Source organism: Buteo buteo, chromosome 5 (genome assembly GCF_964188355.1).
Source record: "Buteo buteo chromosome 5, bButBut1.hap1.1, whole genome shotgun sequence".
Classification (NCBI taxonomy): Eukaryota; Metazoa; Chordata; class Aves; order Accipitriformes; family Accipitridae; genus Buteo; species Buteo buteo.
In genome coordinates, this window is record NC_134175.1 from 32,321,100 (window position 1) to 32,345,229 (window position 24,130).

The following is a 24,130-nucleotide window of genomic DNA, read 5'->3' on the forward strand; positions in this document are numbered from 1 at the left end:
TTTTCAACAACTACTAAACAATCAGCTGCATCACATCAATGATAACAGAGGTTCTTCCTCTACTGTTTAACTCTTTATCTAGCCAGCAAAGCAGTACTTGGGAGGCTATCAGCAACAGGCCCATACACTGACTCAGACAAGTTTACACTCCCTCCCCTCAACTTAGTGGGCACAAGTCTAGGCTCTTGGATAACAGTTATTAATTCCTGGTAAGATGTTCACTTGTCTTGCACCAGGGATGGAAGGACAAAAGGGAGATAAAGCTTCAAAGAGAGATAAAGAAAGAGAGGGATGGGTGGAAGCATAAATGCTTATTTACATTTGTCTAAGAATTGCCAAAAATGTGCTGTGTTTGCTTCTGAAAGGATCCCGAGAGGAATGAAAAGAGGTGAGAAAGAAGGCCATGTGGAAAGAGCAGGCATTCTTCCAGACAGGCCCGAAATTCATGATAAACTCTGCAGAATGAAGCATAGCAAGGTGATGGGCGCTATTATCACATCCAAGGGGAGCAGAAACTGTGCAGCTGAAATGAATGCTACTGCAAGTTGGCTTAACTTCTGCAGCACTGACCAGTGACCAACATACTGTGCATGCAACATGCTGAATGAAAGGCATGTTGTTACCATAGTGCAATAGCCCGAAGTCTCAAAGTATATCCAAGGAAAGCGAAACATGATACCAGCTTGTCTAAATAATTCAGAATAAATGTCTTTATCTCCTTTACCAAGTGTATATTAGACAACAGTATTCTATACTGCACCATAACCAGCTGTACTGGGACATCCTTCAATACTGCATTCATTACAGAGCAAATAGATAATTACATCTATGTGGGCATTAATGAAATTCAGATCCTATTTAGTGCAAGTAATCTGACAATACTACTGACAGCAATGCTTCAAAGTTTCTGCTTTTTTGAAATTTTCCTTTAAAAAATAAACAATTGCACTTACTTCTGCCCAAAAACATATCAGTTTATTCTCCATTATACATGCTAAGAAATTACCAAGACCGGAGAACAGCCAGGAGTCCTAAATTCTGGATTTAGCTCTTCTATTAACTTATGTGATCCAAAAAATTTTCAAATTTCTTTACATAGTTTACTTTTTGTTAAAGTTGGGCAGAACGTATTCATACATCTTGTCTGCCACATAAAGATGCTGGGAAAGTGCATTCATTAGCTTGTTTATAAAACACCATGGACTACTTGCTTGAAAGATGTCATAAAACTGACAAGTAAAAAAAAAATATCACTGAGATTCACAGATAAATAAAGAGGCAGTGGAGTGCGAAAGCACACGTATGTGCACATGTTGATCAGCCACAGGATGATAAATCAGCTACATTTCATCAGCAGTCAAGATTTATGTCTGGGATTTAGTCCTTGACTGAAATCTAACAGTACTTCATATCCCAGGCTGTCCTAGTTACTTATAATGACAATGCTAAGCTAACTTTACACAAGTGACCTGACGTGCAGATGTTTCTGCATGAGAGACTTCAGATGAGTTACCCAACTTTTTACCTGAGAAGGGTATGAAATGATATGCAAAATAGTCATTAAATTGAAGAAACTTTGGCCAATAGCACTTGTATGTCCTGGAGCCCTCAAGCTGCAGCACAGCTAAATATTTAATTATAGCAAATCCAATACATAAAGGGCTGTACTGCCAACTTCTTCCTCTTCTGAGTTTCAGCCTGGCCAGCTGCTGTGTCTGTATCACTGCTCTGCTCTGAATAGATGCTTCTTGGTTCTTGCTGAGTGGAAGAACATGCTGGTTTCCCTTTTCAGATCCTGCTGTCTCTTAGGTTTTCAGTCCCCCAGAGTAGGATTTATGCTACTAATCAGTGAATGGCAAATATAAGGGGAGTAGCAGAGACCCACTGTGAACTGAGAAGAGCCAGATGAACCAGTCACCCACACAGCATCAATGAAACAGAGAAGGAAAGATGGGGGGGAGAGAGAGATGATCTTTCAGCAGCATCTCAAACTGATTCCTCAGATTTTTGGTTGGTGATGCTCATTACCCTCTTATTTTAGACAGTAAGTTGATGAAAGATCTCTACAAAATGCAGCAACAGAAGGGATATAAACTCTTGAGTCAGTATTCAGAGCAACATTAAATCCACACACTTCAGTTTTATCAGTGAGCTCAGCATCATGTGGAGTTCTGCTCACCCATACCAGCCCCTCATCAGAGGATTTCCTGACACAGTGCTAATACAAGCTCAGCTGCTGTAGAGATGGGTGGCTCCCGTCCTAATACTAATTAGGAACAATACCTCTTTGCAGAAATCACAGCCCTGCCACTGAGACTGTGTTATTTTAAGCCCTGCGTAGATCAATAGGATTTCCAATTATTTAATTAAAATGATGGAACAGGCAGGAAATTATTCATGTTTGATGTACTGTAAAAGAGACCATTCTGATCAAGCTGTCACTCTCCTGGGTTCAGCTGTGCTTTTCTCTTCACTCAATTCCTTCTCATCAACAGCTACTGCCCATTAACTGATTTTGCAGCCACTGGTATGAATAATAGTATTTCCACTCTTGTAGATAGAAAAAAACAAGAGTACAAGGTCAGAGACACCTTCACAATCCAAGCTCAAATCTCAGGAGAGTCTTTCAATAGACATTAGGATATGGAGAGAATTCAAATTTCCTAGCAGAATGTAATTATACTCAGCAAAATGTTGTATCAGTAATGTGTTCTGGCAAAATGCTTGTGTAAAGGCCTGTGATCATAAAACACAGGCACAGAGAAACTACATTATGCTAAGAATGACACTTCCAAATCTGAAAATCTCCAGGCACACTTAAAATTTTTATATGAACAACAGAGAATACATATCAAGATCCATTTGCCTGGAGTTCATGTTGTTCTCCAAATAGGAAAGGCATTTGTTGTAAACTGTAGGAGGCCAGTTTCCAATCTTTGCAAAATGGCGTATCAGGGAACAAAAGAGCCTTCCCCAGGCCTCTTTCTGTTGACTAAAAATAAGTGCAGTACCTCTGCTCAAGGAATATTTCTTCTTTTTGCTTTTGGACCACACACTGACACACTGCCTTGTGTTTAGCAATATGCCATGGCAGACATTTCAGGGGAAAAATACGCAAACTTTCTGTAAATGCAAGAATGAAACAGAACTAGTTCAAAAGCCCACAAAACATCCCAGAACAGCTGCAGCCAGCTCTCTGTCAGGTACCCAATGTCTTTCAGGTGGCTTACATACCATCAACAGTAGGGGTACCACACTTTGGGTTCATCAGTCTAGTCCTGAGAACATGTCCCTCGAGTAATGGAATAATTATAAAATCCATAAAAGTCATGCAGCTTAAGGAAGTGTGGTGGCACAGTGTCTGCCAGGGACTCACCTTTCAAACAACTGACTCAAGCATTATGGTCCAGTTGTGGAAGAAATGCCAAAAGATGTGGATGGGGAGAGAAAAAAACCAACACCAAAAACCCAATCAACTGTACCTTTGCCCCCACAAGCATCATAAGAATTTCCTCCACACCAAAGCCTGGGAAATCAGCCTTAAACTGTTTTCAGTTTAAATCCAATTTTCTTAATCATGATCTCTACTTTCATAGCTATTATGCATCAAACTCTGCCATCATGCAACACTGATGAAATCAACAGAATGAGCTCACTTACATGGGTGCTGAGTTTCTCCCAAAGTGTTTAGCCACAGTGACCTCCTCCTAGCTGAGCACCAATGAGACCCTAGCTGCATCATGGCTGTTGATCATGGTGTTCAAAAGCCACTTACTATTTCAAGCTGGTAAGTTAACTGTCATACTCCATGCTTTTGTACAGCTATGATTTTTATGTCCCGCATACATCAGCAGCTTACAGTCAAACAGTAGCATTATTCTACTTTTGTATCGACTCTGTAGCACTACAAAATATACTCCACTAACAGCAAAACCTGGTGCTACAGATACAGCCTCTAAGAGAAAAGGCATTGAGAAGAGGCAGAATGTTTGTGCGTGCTCAAACTACCTATAGCCACCTAGACTGTCAGCACTCGTATGGGCTGTCTGTAGTACTACTGTACCAGCACAACTCTCCTCTCCACAGAATGGGCAACGCTTAAAGATGTACTTTGGGGCTAAGTTTCCTCACAACCCTCTCTTTTAGGAAAAAAACCAGTCAAACTGCAAATTCCTATGGCCAGCCTCTTTTTTTCTCCCCTCCTTCCTTCAAGTGATGCAACTTCAGAGGATACTTGGACAACTTCAGCTGACTACAAAGCAGCTTATACGGGAAGCTGACTACCATGCCAGAAGCAACCCTCAATACAGTCTCAATTCGGTCATCCATACTCTCCAGTCACCATGCCTTGCTGAGCTGATTTCAAAGTGGCTAACATGTCTGGCCACAAGAAAAACACCAAAACCACCAACCCTTCCTCTGAGACATCTACACTCATGGGAATAATTCTGAGCAAAAGAAGTGCCACAGCACAGGTTTCTGTCCTGTTTTCAATCAGAGCACAGGTTTTAGAAAGGACATAATTCATAATAAAAGGAGGAAAGTGAGAACACTGACCGAACAGCCTACCCTTGAAAACAGAAAGCATTATTACAGCCACAAGGTACAGTCTGTAGAAACAAAAATGAGTATAAAAATCAGCTTTGGAAGTCTGATTAAATCCTTTTTCATATAATTTTTTCCTGTTGTGATCACATGAAAATCTTAAAAATGGAAACACTGAGCAAATGCCACTTTTTGTTATTTACACTGCAAACGCACAATGGTGAATGACACCTCTAACCTTTCCATTTCTTACAGCTTCCCTGTAAATAGCTGGATCAGTATTAACCTTGCACTCCAAAGACTTCAGCTTTGCTTCTTGTTGCACTCAGAGGCCTGAGTTCACAAGTGCTGTAAACAATTTGAGGAAATAAAATAACCAGGCATTAGAAAGGACATCAGATAATGTTTTGTCAAAAGCAAATGGGATGACCACATTATATATGCTCTGCTAAAGAGCTAAGACAAGAGTTGTGAGTAAAGTTATGGAGACTTAGTTAATTAAAACTTCTTTCTAATCCATAAATTGAAGTCTATGAGCTCTTCAAATATACTGTAGTTAGCTTGCCAAAAACTTTTTATTAAATGCTCTTGATAAACTGATGGGTTATAAGTTGCCTGCTGAAACTACAAACAGCCTGAAATATAAGCACATTAGATAATTTTTGTTAGTTCTACATTATCCACTCAGTGACAGCATCAGTAACATCAGGAATCAAGTATCAAAATCATAATTTATTCCTTCAGTATCTGCTACCCACAAACAACTTTGATTGTGCTCTGGTTTAGACAATATACTGAGAAAAATGAACTCAAAACAGTATCAGAAGAGATTTATTTTCTTAATAAAAAAGTAAGTTATTTTACTGTAGAAGAATCAGAGATGTTTGTCCAGCTCTATATATAATACTAGCCAGGCTAGAAAGGTTTTCACTGACTTCAGGATCCAGCGAGAGTAACTAAAACCATCACAAAACACTGTGTTCATTCAGAGTCCAGACAAGGTCTGGGCATTTGGGATTTATCTGGCTACCTAAATTCTTACCATGCCTTGTAACTGACCAGGATTCTTGCTTTAACTAGTGCCTACATGTTGCTCTGACATACTAGGATGCTTTTTAAGGGTAGTTTTGAGCTTTTTGTTTTATCAATATGTTCAGAGGAATGAAGCAGGGTGACTTTGCCAGGGTCCACATGCTGCCTTCCCACAATACACATGCTCCAAGGGCCAAACAGGAGAAAATGTGCCAGGAAAGAAAACCAGTATGAAAGACAACAACTCAAGTTCCCTGCATGTTAAGAGCTGTAAAAAACCAGTAAATATCAGCTAGAAAAAGAACAAAGCTAGGAAAAAGAGGCTCAGCAAATTTTTGCAGCAGCTGCTACTCAGGGAGACTCTGTGCTGCCCTATTCGTAACTCAAGCTGCAATATTGCCCAGAGAGAAGCTGGTTCCAGGATGAAAGAGAGAGAACAGTGCAAACTGGCATACTGGATCACTATTCGGAGACTCAGTGTGTGCATTAACAGCATGGCTATATCCCACGCTGTTGTTCAACCAGTGATGAAACTCGGGAACAGCTATTCAGCCAGTCATGCAGAGATGAGAGAAAGACTAGTAATAAGTAACTAGGGTTCATTAAAGCACACCATGGTGAACAGAACTTAATTTTAACCCAGCGAGGATCATGCCATGCTTGTCTGGTTCATGTAGATACTCATTGCCATGAAAAGGCAATTAGAAATCAGCCATGAACCAGACTGTGTGTATTCTCAGGAGCTTTAAAAATGAAAAAATAACAAGGAACAAAGTTGTTCTTCTGAGGACTGGCGGACCTATGCTTATACAGGATTTGTTGGCACAAAAATCCCATTTAGCAACCGTACATTGCAGTTGATGAGGAGACAAGCACCTGAAACAGCTTTGAGTTGTAACAGTGAGAATCATTTTTGCCATCTTTTTTTTTGACAGAACCTTTCCAAACAGACTCACAAATGGAATATCCAGTTAAGTCATACCTACCAACATTAAACAAGACCATACCAACTAAACAAAGTAGCTGATTGTCTGTCCTCACAGTTTTTAACATGGTACAGTAGACCCAGCACTGACAGTATCTGAAGAGATCAAGGACAAGAAGGCATACAGACTACCTGGATTATACCAAATTTGCCTAGATGAGAATTTCGGGGACAGCACATGCAGACCATAACCTGTGTTCTTTATAATCAGCTTAAATCAGGCTTTCATTTACATTTGTACAGTTAAGCCACTGTTTTACATTTGTCAAGGCATATATGTAATATGTGCATGCTGAGATGTCACAGGTTGTGTGAATGCCAATGCTGTTTCCCTGCTTCCTCGCCTTTTGACAGCAGTACTTGTCAGCAGCACTTCCCTGAAACCCACTGTGTTCTACCTCTCATACAATATAACTGATCATAAAAATAATTAGAAGTAGTGAAAAACAACTACATACTAATACTAGTCAGAGCAATCTAGAAGAACCTTAATTTACCCAGCTTGGTGCCTTTACCTGCTAAACATCAGCCTAGCTTTGCTGGAAGCCTTCTCCTTACTCTTTCAAATCCCAAAGTTACACCTTTACCTGCAGTTACCTTAAGCTATCTTTTGAAAGAATGAACAGGTTTAGTAACCTTGTATCTCCCTCCATGCCAACCACGTTTCTTCCATGGAAGCTCTTGGAAATACCCTGGTTCATGGTCACTCTGTGAAACCAGTTTCAGATACCAAACTCTTCACAGCATTAGATTTATTCAAACTGCCCTGTCAAAAAAAGTGTGTATTCCAGAAGAATAAGCAAAGCAAGTGAGTAGTCTTTTGCCTCCTATACAGCCTAGACTTGAGGAGTTTCACAGTTCTCACATGAACTCTGCAGCTAGCAATGAGCAAAGAAAGACTGGAAAATGCAGTGCATTACCTTCTTCACCCACGTCTCCTGGAATGGAAGATGCCTTTTTGTCCTCTGCACACCTCAAAAAATGATTAATAAATACTACAACCCTACTGAGTTTCCCTTCCTGGATATTGAAAGAAAAACAAAACACCAGCAAAAAGCAAACCATTCCTTTTATCAACAGAAAGAAGACTATGTCCATGTAACTACAGCAAAAACAAGCATTTGAAGTCTGTGGAAGAGGAATTGCAAGGCTTATTGAAATAAACGCTTGAGGTGACTGCTTTGCCCAGCCTGATTAGACTAGCCAAGGGTTCACATAATTTATATAAATTCTTTAGCTGAGATTGCTTTAATTCTCCCTACAATCCTGTATCACCTGAGAAGGCATCATGTTCCCCCTGACTCATGGAGAGTTGTGTTTTATGTTAGCGTTTTCTAGAACAGTGATTATGCGCAAGTGGGAGAATTTCACAAGCAAAATGTCTTGTCAGTGAAAATAGCAGCTTTACTCCTACATCCACTTAGCAGCAGGAGGCAGAAAGTGTCCTGGGGTTTTTGAATTATTGCTGAAATGAACTCCAGATGCCTGCAGAAAGGCTGCTAAATATATACCTAATTGCCAGTTTCTTTTGTCTTAGCCCCACTGCTAAACAACTTTCAAAAAACAGCATTTGATACATTCTGAATTCTTTATTAGCACCTTTATGCAAAATTAAATGGCACTTGTGCAAAGCCAGAGCACAACAGCATGCCAGTGCTTCATAAGCAACATCTCTGGAAGCCTGTCTTGGGTATTCGCCTTCCTGTGTGGGGGAAGTTTTCTTATAAATTATAGTCTTCCTTTTACATTACATGCACACCAATTTTATACCTCTCGGTTTTTATGCTAGAAAAATTTGCATATTTATGTAATATTAATCAGCCACTAAATTTTGCTATTTTGAATATTCAGCAAAGGAGAGCAAAACTATGCTTCCTGGCCTGCTGCCATGCCAATGACTCATCTTTGCTGACGTGCAAGCTAATGGGGGTGAAGATTTAGAATTGCTGTTTCATAGAGAAAAAGGATTTGGGAGAGACAAGCTCATACATCCCCATGTTTCATCCCTGCTAACCCTGAGTTCCACACACAGTGCCCACAGTACAGCTGAGAACTACGGAACTGCCTCCAGGCTCTGTAATTATAGGTGTATGTAAGGGTAACTGTTAGGAATACATACATCAAGGCTTTGGTCTGGAAGTAAGATGGTCTTAAAAATCAAAGATCATATACACCACATTGAACCGTTTGCATATTCAAATAAATAAATGTGTTCTTTCATTGATTAAGCGTCCTTTCCCAGAGAGGAAACAGAGAGGCAGAGGGATCGCCAGTGTAACCACTCCATCTGTGACATGGGAACACACAGCACACTGTTGGCTGCTGCATTCCTGTCATGCACAATCCTTCTGCCTTCACTGTCTTCAAGAGTCTATGCTGATCTTTTCCATCCCAGCAGCAAACCTCACCCACGGCTGTAACCTGCTGCCCTCATTAGCCCAATACTCAGTATCAAGGGAGCCAACATCAACAACAGAAGCTACTGTGCAGCCCTCGTCCCTTTCCCTCTTCCCCAGATCTACTTGCCTCGATTTTTACCCTGCTTTCAGCACACTGGGCCAGTGCTACTCTATTCAGACAAGGTTCAATCTAAAGTGGCATGGAAGTGCTGCTGTAACGTAATGTATATGGGAACGGATGGGCACATCCAGAACACCAGCACCAAATGCCACAGCTGTAAAGCAGGGCTCAAGTTTTCACGCTTGCTAGATAACTTATCACTGTGCTGGTAATCTCTTCTGGGACTCTGCCAGTCAGACAGCATGAATGTGTATTAGGGATACTTACACAGTCTTCAGCTCTATGATGCCTGATTCCCACTAGCCATGTCAATCTTTAATTTATAATTTGCGTAGTCCTTGCAAGGGTTTCCTGCACAGTGTGACACTTGGCTGCAACACTTCACAGAAATCACTTGGGACAGCATGAACCTCCAGTTTCTGAGCTTCAGTTCCAGTTATAAACACACAGCGTTATTTTAAACACTTCAGGTTGAAAGCGTGGACTTTCCAAAACTTGACTAGCATAGTAAGGATGTAAAGGATGGGAAAATCTGGACCTTGCTGATTTTCAGATGTCTCATGAGAAAAAGCATATTGGGCAGCTGTTTCTAGTTAAATGTGTGAAGACTAATGACCTCCTTCAAAATCATGCACTCTGGACAAGATTAATCTGGTCTTTGTTGACTATTCAGCAAAGCAAGCACATAGCAGTGATCTGGTAAAGTTTGTGTTTGAATAACAAAAAATTTCAAGTCAGCAGCTCCTTCTTTGTCATTTCAAATAATACAGAGTGAGATTTAAATGCTGGAGTCACAGCTAAACACATAAGGCAGCTCACAGAATCACAGAATGGCTGAGGTTGGAAGGGACCTCTGGATGTCATCCTGTCCAACAGCCCTGCTCAACTTGGGTCACCTCTAGTAGGCTGCCCAGGACCATGTCCACACGGCTTTTGAGTATCTCCAAGGATGGAGACTCCACATCCTCTCTGGGCAACCTGTGCCAGTGCTCAGTCACCCTCACAGTGAAAAAGTGTTTCCTGATGTTCAAATGGAACCTCCTATGTTTCAGTTCATGCTCATTGCCTCTGGTCCTGGCCCTGGGCACCACTGAAAGGAGCCTGTCTCAGTCTTCTTTACACTCTCCCTTCATATATTTATATATATTGATAGTATCTGTCCTGAGCTTTCTATTCTCTATGCTAAACAGTCCCACCTGTTTCAGCCTTTCCTCATGTGAGCAGTGCTCCAGTCCCTTAATCTTAGTGACCCTTTGCTGGACTCTCTCCAGTAGCTTTGTATCTCTCTGGTACTGGGGAGTCCAGAACTGGACACAGTACTCGAGGTGTGGCCTCACCAGTGCTGAGTAGAGGGGAAGAATCATGCTCCTCGATCTGCTGGCAACACCTCTCCTAATTGCAGTCCAGGATAGCATTAGCCTTCTTTGCCGCTAGGGCCCATTTCTGGCTCCTGTTCAATTTGGTGTCTACTGGGATCCCAGTTCCTTTTATGCAAACCTGCTTTCCAGCTGGTCAGCCTCCATCATACAGTGGTGCAGGACTTTGCACTTCCCTTTGCTGAACTTCATGAGGTTCCTGTCAGCCCACTTCTCCAGCCTGTTAAGGTTCCATGCCTCTGGATGGCTGCACAACCTTCTGGTGTATCAGCCACTCCTCCCAGGTTGGAATATGAGCAAACTTGGTGAGGGTGCGCTCTGCTACATCTTCCAGATCATTAATGAAGATGTTGAATGGGACTGGACTCAGTATTGACCCCTGGGGTACACTGCTAGTTAGTAGCCCCCAACTAGACTTCCTACTACTGATCACCACACTCTGGGTCTGGCTGCTCAGCCAGTTGTCAATCTGCCTCACTGTTTGCTCATCTAGCCCATATGTTATCAGCTCCCCTCTCAGGATCTTCTGGGAGGCAGTGTCAAAAGCCTTACTGAAATCAAGGTAGACTATAACCACTGCCCTCTCCTCATCTACCAAGCCAGTCATTTCATCATAGAAGGTTATCAGATTGGTCAAGTATGAATTGCTCTTTGTCTTCCCCTTTGTGAACCCATCCAGTCATCATCTGACTGAGCCTTCCCTGAAGCAGAGTCATGTACTGCAGTCTCCAGTGGCAGAACTGCACTGGTAGAATTGGGTCCTCCCTCCATTTCTCAATATAAACCAGAATGCAACAGGCAGATGAAATCCTATGAGCTGGAGTGCCACCGTTTTTCCTATCTGAGACCATTCTGAGATCATGTAAGTAGAAAAACTAGCTTCCTTCATTTACAGAAGTTCAGTGAATCGCCAAGTTAGCTTCAAGGAAGGACTGAGGAAAGGGAAGCAAAGCTGTTTAAGAAACAAATAATTCCTCCTTGGAAACAATAACAAGCATTTTTAAACACACAGTTTGTGTGTCTATCCATTTTCTCCTTTTGTCATGGTCGGTCACCAACTCAGTGCAGTAGGGACCACACATTATCACATTATCTTTGGAGTCATTAAATGCTAAATGAGACTTCTACATTGCACTGTTAAGCAGAGCTGATGACACAGCTCCCTAAGGGCACCTTGGTCTTATCCTGTTTGCATTAACAAAACCCCAAAGAGATATCATTACAGAGGATTTGAAAGGAAACTGTAGTGGAGATGTTGATATTGGCATCTGTAAATCCTTTGCTAAGGCGCTTGGTGGTAATCTCTCTAAATAAAACTAAAAAGGGTAGTGTTTCTGGCATTCTTCATGCTTCCCAAAACCAAAACTGTCACTGTTATCTTCTGATGCAATGACAGACCCCTCCTGCTCTCATAGGGATACAGAGATTTGGGTTATTTCTGTTCATATGAGAGAAAGGAAGGATCCAGAACACAAAAGAGTGAGGTCAACGCCTTCTCCCAGCCCTCCTCATATATAGGGCACAGGTTACAGAGAAACTTGAATGGGTTTCCACAGTGAAGTACATCAGTGTATTTCCTAACTAGCCAGCTGCCTTCTGGATGTTGAAGAGCCTAGCAAAAGAATCGAACATCTATGTCCTGTCTGTATGCATACCTAGAAGAAGAGTATGTGCACATGCAAGCATCTGCCTTTGTCTGGGAAGAGGTGAGATTACTGTATAACTACCTTATAGATGTATGTATTACACAGCTTCTCCAGGACCCTCAGTGCAAAGGAGGGGTGGGAAAAGAGTAGCCTGCAGTACTGCAACCTGCATGGCAATAACATCCTTATACCGATTTCAGCAGGCCAGACATTCCTTATCTCACTGTGTTTTTCTTTAAGATGAATACGTTCATAAAGCATGCACTGAAAGCTAATGAGAACATCCCAGCTTCAAGCTTAGCCTCTGGTCAGTGTCTTCAGTGACATTTTATTTCTCCTCTAACTTCTTGCCAACAGAGGTGACCAACTGCTAACTTGAAGCTATGTGGTCTCCAACCTACTTCTACCTTAAAACCAGCAGATGCCCCATATGTTTCTTGTCTAGCACACAGTAAACACAATGGCACTCTAGCAAATAGGCTATTTCAGCACCTAGTATTGTCTGAAACTCTCCTTGGTGCTTTGGGAAACAGAGTAATGTCAATGAATCATGTTCAATTACAACATAGTTATTTCCAAGCTTGTTTGATGCTTAGCATTTGAGGAAAATGATATGCTTACTCACCATAAGGGATATATGCCAAGCCTACTGACAATGAAGACAATGGCAAATGTAAGGAACAGAAGGTCACTCAGTTTTTGACACTTGCAATAGTTTGCCATTTTGGCAGCCTGTAAAAGAAAGAAATGTCTGTTTACTTCTGTGAGGACAACTGAGTTCTCTTGTATTGTGTATAAGCCGTAAGAAGAAGAAATCAAACTTTTATGAAATTGTTAACATTTTCATTGGGCCACCTTGCAGGGATCTTGTAACTCCTCTCCACCAAGCAGCTGGAAAATGTCTTCTCAGAAAAAAACCCAGACTGCATAAACCAGAGTACATCTCTCATTTTTTCCTTCCCCATTCAATTTCTTTTTTTAAATTCTACAATTTCAGATTCACAAAACTCTTCTAAACCTTTTATTGAACCCCACTGTGTTTATGTTGCCCTTGTCCCCAACCTCTTTACCTACCTGTCTCTCACCTTTCTAGTATGCTCCACTTGCATTTTCAGCATCCATCCATCTTCCACCTGTACCATGCTCTCTGACCTTCTAGTGTCTGCTATATATAAACTTTGTCTCAAATCCTCTACCATGCCCCATATCCTGCATTCCCCTACAGCATCTCTTCTTCCTCTCTGGCCTATACAGAACAGTTTCCACCTCAAAGATTATATCCCTTCCCCTCAAATCTTTTTCCAAGGCTTTCTTCCTCTCTCTTTCCAACTTTTGCTTTTCAACTTGTTGCCCTACGCCTATTTTTACATGCTTCTCTCATTTGTCTTCATGCAGTCTTTCCACTCCTCTTCAATGAAGAAGTCACTAATTACTCTTCACTTAAACTGCTCATTAAAACACTGATCTTCCCTGAAGTTTCTTTGCCGCCTTCTCCCTGAAGAAAACAGCACGTACAAGCAAGCTTGTTTTAAGACATCTCTGCTGCTTCCACAGCGTTCATGTGTACAAGCAGTTACTTATTTTCTAACATCTGCTTCAAGGCAGAGTCAGTCTTTCTTCATGCTTTCTGTCAAATGTATCCAGAGTCACTGCACAATGAAGTACATGAAAAGCCTGTTTTAATGTCCACTTAAGCCACTGGGAACCCTTTCAAAGCCCCCTTCTGAGGGGACCTGTATCCAGCTCCCATATTGAGAAGATGCTTACTTGTACAGACTTTCCAGAGGGCTAAGAGGGAGCAAAATTGCCACAACTATGCATACAGAATACTATTCTGAATGCAGAATTCAAACCAGGGAATTGCCTAAAATGGTGAGAGGGATTCTTGTATTCTGATTTTTTTGGTATGAATACACTGAATCTTAAAGTACTCAACGCTCATGTCGGACAATCTGGATGCCAAAACCAATTTGCACTTTCGGGTGTCACCTAACTTCCGCAATGTATCCACTCAAAACCTGAATATAAAGGATATTCCTCACTAACAGAAAACAAGTTAGGAAGCTCACAAAACATGAGGAAAGCCACCAGTGCTGCAAAGAAAACATAACCCTTCCGAATCAGCCCTATATTCTAGTGGACGCAAATGAGTTTCCTGGCAGTTTGTACTCAAAGTCTGGTTTAAGGAAAAGAGAACAGTCTGGTGCCAACATGCAAAACAGAAGAGTTACTAGCACCTTGATTTTCAGATGACTGAAAGTTCAGATAGGAATTTTGGATGTATTTCCATGGCGGCAGTCTAAAAAAGCTGGTTTCATAGTGTGTGGAGATGATATCGCTACAGCAACTTGTAGTAGTACCATGCCATTTCTCAAAAACAGTACAGCTGCTGGGTCATCAGTTCTCAAATAACAAATCTACAAATGATATCGATAAGGAAGGACTACAAAAAAAGCAAGAGAGTATGTTGTTGTTGGATGGAATCTGGCCACCTAAGACAATACAACACAATTTTCAAAGCTTAAAACTGTGACTACAACTGAATAACACAACTCTTCCAGATACTCTTGCTAGTCTATTTAAATCCATTTATTTTACAGCACAGCTATTTGCCTTGGTTTGAAATGTCCATTCCTTGCTTCTTTAGAGAAGTGTGTTAGGAGACAGCTGGAACCTGACAGAAAGGATTCAGGTTGAACTGTCAGCTACGTGAGGCTCATACACCAGAAGTATACCAAATTGGCAACTATTCACATCCATACACTGGCATCAAAACTGTCACAGTGTTCATTAATTGAAGTTGAAAAGCCTCAAGGTCCCCATATAGGTGGGATTTTAAGTGCTTCAGCTGGTTAGGTCACAGTGTTTCCAACCCACAGTCTGTAGTGCAGTACAAAGATACCCAAGATCCCATAAACAACTTAGCTGGGATTCTGAAAATTGCCTCTCAGTAGCCTAGTTTTCAGTTTAAGCTAATGTAATGGCTTCCTAGGCAAGCAAATTACTCTACATTTGGTCTGTCCTGCTATGGCTAGGCTGCTTTGAGTATCCAAGATAACTTTCCCTCAGATCTAAGTGAGCAGCTATGTATTCCTGAAAATCCTACTATGACTCTTTTGTATCTGCAGATGCCTTAAGACCTATGGAAAAAACCTCATCTCCAGTATTCCTACCAATATATAATACTTTCTGCAATGTGAATAGCAAAAACGTGTCATTCCAGTTTTCCACTGGACATGTTTCATTATGGTAGGTGAAAAGAGCCTAGTGGCCTCCGGAAATAGCTTTTCATTTTTTACAAATACAAAATACATAAAACAGTTGAGGTGCACAATTGACCTACCATGGTAAGGTATTTTACCATCTTCTTTTGCAGTTTGCTAATTTTCTTCCTCTGCACTGACTTTCCCCTCAGTAATGTCAGCAGTGTGTAAGAGTCCATCTTCTCTCATATGGCACCGGGGCTGTGACCCACTGGCTTAGCAGAAGAAAGCCTGTTGAGTGAGGCCCTCCTAGTAAATGCTGCTTGGGGCTTGTGATTCACTTACACTTCAGAGTAGCTTTAGTATTTCCAGCCAGAACAGACTGAACTAATTGACTAGAAAGACCACTAAAGTATATGCCTCATGGGGAAGTGTATTTGCTGAATGTTTGCAAATCATGCGATAATACCAGCAATTTCTCTTTGTCTTAGCCAGTGAATGAACAGAGGAATTGAGCAAAAATATGCATCTAACTGTGTTCAAGCTAAGGTTTTAGCTAGCCTATTACAGCTGCTCTCCAGTGGTTTTAGAGTCCGACAGACACTGATCTGGAATGAACAACTTCAAGCACGTCCTTCTGGTGGTGAGAAAAGATGAATGAAGAAAGTTTGGGTGAACCCACAGCTAGCAGAATAGATCTACACACATTGCTAAAACAGAAGAATAAACTTGTAAAGATGTAATTATTTCTAACAGGATAAATCCAGATTCTTTGTTGCTTTCTATCTCAGGCAGTCATGTGCATTCTAGATTAAAAAATAAGCCCAGGTTTACAGCACTACCGAATCTGAATGGCAGGATTTTGATTCTGCAGTAGATGACTCACACAGTGAGATTATATTCTTGCATAACAGGATCCTTGCAACTGTCTTAATAAAAAATAATTTCAGACAAAATAGTTATTAACTTTAGTTTGATCCTGATGGGGTGTTCACAGACAGCCCAATCCCAGCATCACCCAGAGCTGTCTAAAAACTGATGCAGATACAGGATAACAATATCTCTAAATTGCCACTAGGGAAGTTACAGACCATCTTGACTTAAAAGAATTTTAATCGCCCCTTCTTCTCCAAAGCCAACTCCTTAATACTGGCATCTGGATGCGGAGGCACAGGAACCTGGAAAATCCTGGGGACCAGAGGCCAGCTCACTGCCCATGCACAAACAGCCACTGAATTGTCCAGCACCCTCTGCCCAGCCAAGCACAGCAGAAACAAACCGTGACATCTTGATTCTTTCCAGAAACAGGGGTTTTGCCCCACACACCACATCAGAGGGGTCAAGAACCAGGAACTTCTATCCCACAGTCACCACTTTCCAGATTTTGCAACTTTGAGCTTTTGACTTTACCACGTTACATCTAAAACCAGTGTGTAACCCTCCCTGGCATGCAATGCATTACCAGTGCTCTGTACAAGCAACTTATCAATGGATAAACCAGCCTGAAGTCACAAACATACACTGCTACAGGTGTAAGATATTTCAGCAAGGAAATACACTATATTAATCACCATTACCATCTTGAACTGGACTCTTTGCTTAGGAAATCCTTCTTCTGCGTAGCAAATAGGTTCTACCTACTGACATGCTAGCTCTCTGAATAGTGAACACCATGTACAGACACTAATGACATATGTATTATCTCACCTCTAGGACAACATCAGCCGCATCATGGAGACATAAGGTCAAGGTTCCCACTCTTGTCAAATTGGTTACATATGAGAAGGTTATCAGGGTGACTGTTACAATGTGATGTGTAAACATGATGCCAAAATCCTAGAGCAGCAAGAAGCAAGGAAAAAAACAAAAAACGATGAAGCAAACAGTGATACTCAGTACTCTTATACAAAAATGGATGGATGTTTTTTAAACCCAGAATTATGGTTATGTTACATAAAGATCCTACTATATAAATGCATTAAATAGTCTGCTATATATTTCACTTAGACTGAATACAATAATCATCGTATGTTAACAAAATGCAAAAATATTACTGAAAGCTAGGCAATATCTACACTTCTCAATTCATAGTAATTTAACGTAATGAAGTAAACATTGGTGGCTGAAGTTACTTTGAAAAGGCATATGTACATACAAATCAAATTACATCATATTTTTTATACACCAAGCAACATACAATAGGCAAAATAACGCATCATTCACAAGAGTTCAAATAGCTGCAAAGGAACGGGAAACACATTTCCACCGCACTTGAAGTTATCAACAGTCACCTGCCAAGCACAACTGAGAGCTTTCACAGAGCTGAGAATCCCAGTTCCAGTTCTTTATTTGTTTGTTTTTAATGAAGCTGCTTTGCCTTCTCACTGTAACAGGGTCAGAAAAGTCTGCAAATGAGCTGGTGCAGCTCCTCCTACTCAGATCTAATCTGCTGCCTCCCAAATGATGCAGGTTAGCTGGTCTCCAGATCAGTAACTCTGAGTTATTTGGCCAGCAAGTAACTGTTACTACTCAAAAATACTGGAAGTCGTGAAGCTCCTGTAACATCACATTCCCAGATACATGCCAAGGGGCAGGCAACGCAGAGGGAACGAACGACCTGTCTGCCTGGCCTAGACTCCCAGATTGATTACTGAGAGAAGAGGACCCACAGAGATGAGGCTCTTGTCTGCAAGGCACCAGGTCAGTCAAAAAGAAGTCTTGCTGGAGTTTGCTGAACGACCCGCACAGCTTTGAGAAAGTGGTATCAAAACCCTGAAGAAAAGATCACAGGCATCATTTGCCTGGAGAGTTTTTCCATGCACCGGGTGTAAAGTTAGTACCACAGCTCTCAGCAGATTTAGCAGCTCTCATGCAGGGCTGTCTGAAGGGAGAGAGATGCAGGCAGTCAGAAGCAGCAGCTCTTCCAGGCAGCCTGCTTGCCAAGCATTTTGGGAGGTGGAATTTGGCTTTCCGGCAGCTTTCGTGGGTCAGTCCTGCTGAGCTGTGGTAGTCTTCAGCTAAGCGGCCCACAGCAGAGAAACCAAAACTGAGACCCTGCAGTCTTTAGAGAGGCAGCACCTGGTGTGCAAAGGGACTGAAGGTACACGTCGGGCAGGAGGGCCCTACGGAAAGTGCTGGTGAGCTCCCACTAACACAGGGTCAACTCCAGAAAAGCAGCAGCTACAGCTACTGACTGCTCTGTCTCTCCAATACTGGGAAGAGTAACTGCCTGGTGTCACTGTACCTCTCTCTGGGAATGCAGTGGGCACATAGCAGGCACCACTGTATTCAAGGACATGCGGTGCCACTGCCTCTCAGTACCAGCACTTGGCTTCACTGCAATGTACACCTGGAGTCCGTGGAAAAACCTGCAGCTTGAGCAGTCTCATTAACCGAATAGGGACAGGACCAGCTCCCTGCCTATCACTTTATGCTTAATGCTATCAGGTGCTATAAGGACCTATTTCCTACCCATCAATGGGCATTGCCAGTTTATCACCACAAAGCTGAGGGGGATGGGGGAAGGGAGAAAAGAAAGAAAAAGACTAAAAGCAGAGAACCATACCCTAGCCTGGTATACACTCGAGATTTCTCAGCCAGGTTATGTGGTCCCCAGCAGTGTGGAGCACAATCAAATACATTTAGCAGTCATACCAAGCCATTGCTTTAAATTCATTTTCTTAAAGCAGACTGAACAAAAAGAGAATTAAAGGCTGTTTCCCTTTCTAATGGTCTTAAGGGAAAGCAGGGGTACAGCATCTTAGTCATTTCAGTAACTACAAACCCCCACATGGGGACCATTTCACCATGCCATAATCAAAACAGCAAAGCACCTACCTTGGTCCCTGGGATTAGAAGAAAGCTACTAGCATTGCCATATGGCCATACTGCAGCCTAACTCTTTACCTGCTTCAGCTGCAAATGCTATGGCACTGTTCTTCATTTTCCTTCTAACAGCAATTATGTTAGCACATAGGCAGTCCAAACAGGGGAAGAAGCCAAGCAGAAAATCTCCTCTGTTTTTATAGCTGACACATTCATGTTCTACAAATATGAGATTTCTAGTCCCTCTTGGGAATTCTTCAAGGCATTCCTGACAATATGGATTATTCCTAAGCAGCCCTAATGCTCTTGGGCAGCAGTCTTCTGCACTTCTGCATGAGTCTACTTACAGAAATGCTGTCCAGGGAACTCCTTCTCTAATAATGTTTCTTAAAAGAGACAGTTATCTGACTCTGCCAGCTCTGAAACAGAGATGCTGGACTGACCTACTGAAAATTGTTAGAAAAAAGTAGCAGTGATATAAATAAGACTACTTATTTCAGTCCTTTCTTTCCTTTTGTGACATTTCTTTACATCAGTAATTAATACTATACTTTGAAGATGCTACCTGTTAGATTTTAATTATACATAAGGGTAATGAATACATAGAAACTAATGGTACAAGTCCCCATAGTGTCAAGTGGTACTTGCAGAAAAGCAGCTGTACAGGAATGGGCTGCTTCTTTTTTTAAATGTATTTCAAACTGCATATATGTTTGTGCAAGATGCATTTATTTACAGCAGATATGTAGCCTCCAGTTGTAACTGCTGAAAGATGTCATGTGCCTGTGTCATGAAAATATGTGGCTAAGAACAGGAGAAAGAACGTACTCCTGACACCATCAGTGAGAAGAACATAGGTCAGACAACAGAGAGACCCCATGGGTCTCAACTTGTAGACAAGCCCTCTGGAATCAAGGCTTCTGCTACCCATGTTTGTTTAACATGTCACGCTCATTGACTAAACTGCCAAGTGGCTATGGAGCATTAGTGCCACTAAAGGGCAAAACATCATCTTCATTAGTCACCCCAGCTTCTGGAAATGGGCTATGTTATAGATCACTAAGGAAAGGGAATATCACCAGCTAAAGGTTTCAACCATTACAATTCTAGTAAAGGTCTGCAAAATGTACACAATCTACATTCCTTTCCTCTGAAACAAAATAAATCAGCTCTATGACTTTTTTTACTGAGTTTGAAGAAAGAGATGTAGGATCCAGATTTAGTGAAATATAGCATAAATTTTCTAGAATCAAAATGGAATATTCAGGAAAATTAGCAGCTACAGACTATTTTATTTTGGGAATGAGTGAACTGTCATTTTTTTAAAAAAGTAAAACACAGAAGCTCTAGGAATTGCCAACTGCTTGGAACTAAAAGGTGTGAATACACAGAAAGGTCTCCTCGATCTTCTATAAGCCTGTTAAAACACTGAGTAGAAATTTTGTACATTCCCTTAAATACACCTGTCAAATATTTTTCTATTAAACAATACTTCAGGTATCCAGAAAGCATGTAAATAAGCCTCACTGCTATTAAAACTCATCAGGGGCTTGAGAGAGTAACAAAGTTCCCTGATCTAGTTTTTTTAGTCTATGTTTTACAAAAGAGGGGTATCGGAAGCTGGAGAGAGATGATAAGAAACCAGATCATACTAGGTTGCAGTCTTTGCAAATGAAAACCCTTAAGGGTAGAACATCATTACAGCAACATAGTAGATACTTATGAAGCAAACAACATGCCATTTTAAAACCGTAAAAGTTAATCTACTCGGTTTGCTGCCTTAATGCCAATAGTAGGTATGTGCAACAGCCTAAACAGTTTGCTCACACCTCTTCAGCCAGGCAAAGATAATCTGGTGGAATTTATAACACCTAAATAAAGATAAAAAGGTATTTGAAAGTCAGCAAACCATTTGGAAGTCACTTTAGAGTCAGGAATTCGCTATTAGAGAAGAATAAAATGGAGATGGAAAGCAGCAAGTACATTTCTCTTGAGCTACAGTGAGTAAAAGACCAGTGCTGGAGTTAGGCCAGTGCTGAGTGCTGGTGCTTTCAGAGAACACCTACTGCACCTCACCTTGAGAGAAACCTGGCTACATAAAAGCGGTTGGCTGAATCACCGCAGTGCAGGAGGCTGCCAGGGCACTTTTGATCATCCCAGACTACAACACAGTCACTGCTGAATTTAAAGTAACTAAAATGATAATGAAGACTTGGATAAAAGTATTCCTCTCACTGTAACATAAAAACATCAACAGGTTTCTTAGGCTGAGAACTGTTAATCTGCTCTGTATAAGCTGTCATGAAATATTACAATAGTGTCTGGCATTAGCTGGCAAATTTCCTGCTTCTTCTAGTTAAACAGAGCCTTATTTCACATGGGCACCATTTCACACATTGCATGTTGGGTACATTAAGAGGTTTCCACATTTTTTAAACTAAACCTGCTCTTTAAAAGAGAACTATTATGGTGCTGCAAGAGCTGGGGTCTCTGTCAAGCTTGTACTACTTTTTGTCAAATACTGTACACTCCCAGTGCTAATATTTTTCAACTCACGGGTTTTCTTGACAGCTTGCACTCACCCCTGGCCACAGAACAGTTTTACTGTGTGACACCAGCGCATGGCCACATTTCTCCAGTCTGACCTTCTTAGTTATCAATTTTGCTTACACTACAAGGAGAACTGTCTCTACAGTCCAAACTGGTCAGTGATCTAGTAAGTTATTTGTAAACACGGCATCTTCACTGCCTCCTGCAGGGTGCTTATAATGAAAGGCTTTTGACTTGCTATCATCGCATTGCAGATATTGTGCTCCTGCTCTCTGCTGAACACAGGACATTCTCAGACGCAGCAGATGCACGGGACACTGCTTTGATCTGGTGCTCTGGGTTCAAGCACTGCAAATCTGCCGCAGGGGTGTTACTTAGCTGTTAGTGATCCACTTCCCCACCTCCATCTCCCATTCTGTTTCCACAGTAGGCTGCTGCAAAGTCTTCCTGATAACAAGTACAAGTCATTTATATATAACTGAGAAACAGACTTGCAAAAGATTGGTTACTTGCACCTGTACTATGGACAGGATGAGGCTTTAGCTCTGTGCCCAGCTTACCAATGGGAACAAACTCTCCAAGTCACGAGGGAAAAAGCTACAGCATTTGCTCATGAGATACTTAAATGAGAAAGGTATTACTGACCCTCCCAATGGCCCTTTTCAGAAGTGTACATCAGTGCTGAACCTAGATGCTGTTCAGGTAGCCTCCAATTACTTTTCACATGAGCAAAGCAACTAGTCAGGAATCAATTAAATATTCTTTAAAGATGTATTGTACGGCAAAATTGCAGTACTGTTGCAATTGCAATGCTGTTACATTTTCCTCTCCCTCAGGAGGTACCCAAAGAAAATAAAATATAACCAATGGCACAGTGCAGAGGGCTGAATATGAATGTAGGGGGACTGATTAGACACACTACATTTCTGCAGCAATAACCTGAACAATTCTGTAACATTGCTGCAGAGATTTGGTTTTAGTTGATATATTGACAAATGGCTATTCAGCATTGCTGGCACCTGCAGCTTACATATATTAGTCAATCTTACTCATGATTTAAATTCATCTCCACTATCATACAGCTCCATTGAGCACTGTTTTTCTACATCTCTGTTTTTTGAAACAGTAAAGTTGTACTCATTTCAAGCTCATGATTAATAGAATGTTTAGAATCTACAGACAATGCAAGCAAGGGATTTACACATATTCATCCTAAATTGGTTGTTTTGCTTACAATTTACCTTCAAATATGGATTTAAAACTTGTGGATGTTTTCTTGAGATTTCTACTTCTGGAAAAATTTGGAAATTCAAATAGAGGGGTGTTTTTCTACATACATAGCTCTGACACAAGACTCGCAGTAGCATACTGTGGTTCCAAATAGCAGATAAATTTATTCAGGACATACTGGATCCTTCACTTATTCTTTTCAGAATTATGCTTCTGCTAAAATTCTAGTAAACAGGGATTTTTCCATTAACATAGCCTACAATGATTTAATTAAATGACAGCAGAAGGAGGCACATAAAAATATTATAAAATCCTTCCAAATGTTTTAAACAAGTAGTTTTGCAACATTAAAAAACACTGCAAGAATAGCTCAATGGACTGTTATTATAGAATGACTGTTGTGCTGCCTGTTCTGCTATGGACTAGCACGTTCCTTGGAGGACAGAATTTGCATGAAGGAATATGCAACAGGTTGCTACTGATACTGGAAAAATGTTTTTATCTGTCCAGAGTTTTATTTTCTTGATTAATAGCTCCTTAATAGCAATGCTCAGCTACTTGAAATTTCATAACCATAAAGGTAAGATTAAACGTAACATTGTTTTTTAATATTAAATGTATCCCTGTTTTTACCATCCTTTTGTAGAATTAATTGAAAGCCCTCATAGAACTTACCAAAGTGATACTGTGAATTTGTTTGCTCTGTCATTGATATTTCATCATTTAACTCTTAGAAGAAACAGTACATCTACTAGCTACTACGTGTTCAATTCCTTGCAAATCACTGTATGAGAGCAGAAGGTTTTTCTGGCTGATGCTATTTCCCCTTGAATATTTGATTACTCCAGGTTCTTCTTCCCACGTGCAGAAAAAACTCACATCATAGTAACAAGTAACAGAGTAAGACAAGCACTTCAATACCAGTTTCTCAGTGACAAATATCTGCAAGAGGTGGTGACTAGAAAGAACTGTATTTCCAGTTCAGGGCACAGGTAATACAGGTATTCCTCAAGTCAAGAATGATATGTGCTTAAAGCTTTCAGTGTTTTTAGTCTCATTGTTCTTACCTTTCTTTTGATGTCAATGAATTGAGAAAACATTAAGGACCAGTAGAATGACAATTCAACTATGTAGTAATAATGAAGGTCAGGCAGCAGTGGCTGAAAGATGGAGATGAGAAAAGGTTAATAGAGTCTAACTGACATTATATGCAGCTGA

The 24,130-nt window shown here is 41.0% G+C and overlaps 1 protein-coding gene across 3 annotated transcripts in view; it reads right to left on the bottom strand.

Annotated features, from left to right (window-relative positions):
• CERS6 (ceramide synthase 6) overlaps window positions 1-24,130 on the bottom strand; it is a 131,937-nt gene that overhangs the window by 10,447 nt on the left and 97,360 nt on the right. For all 3 annotated transcript variants that reach the window (XM_075028528.1, XM_075028529.1, XM_075028526.1), the window contains 3 exons: window positions 23,980-24,072; window positions 17,015-17,143; window positions 12,730-12,836 (listed from right to left, as the gene is read on the bottom strand). In XM_075028528.1, coding sequence (XP_074884629.1) covers window positions 12,730-12,836; window positions 17,015-17,143; window positions 23,980-24,072 — 329 coding nt within the window. The remainder of the gene's footprint in view (window positions 1-12,729; window positions 12,837-17,014; window positions 17,144-23,979; window positions 24,073-24,130) is intronic.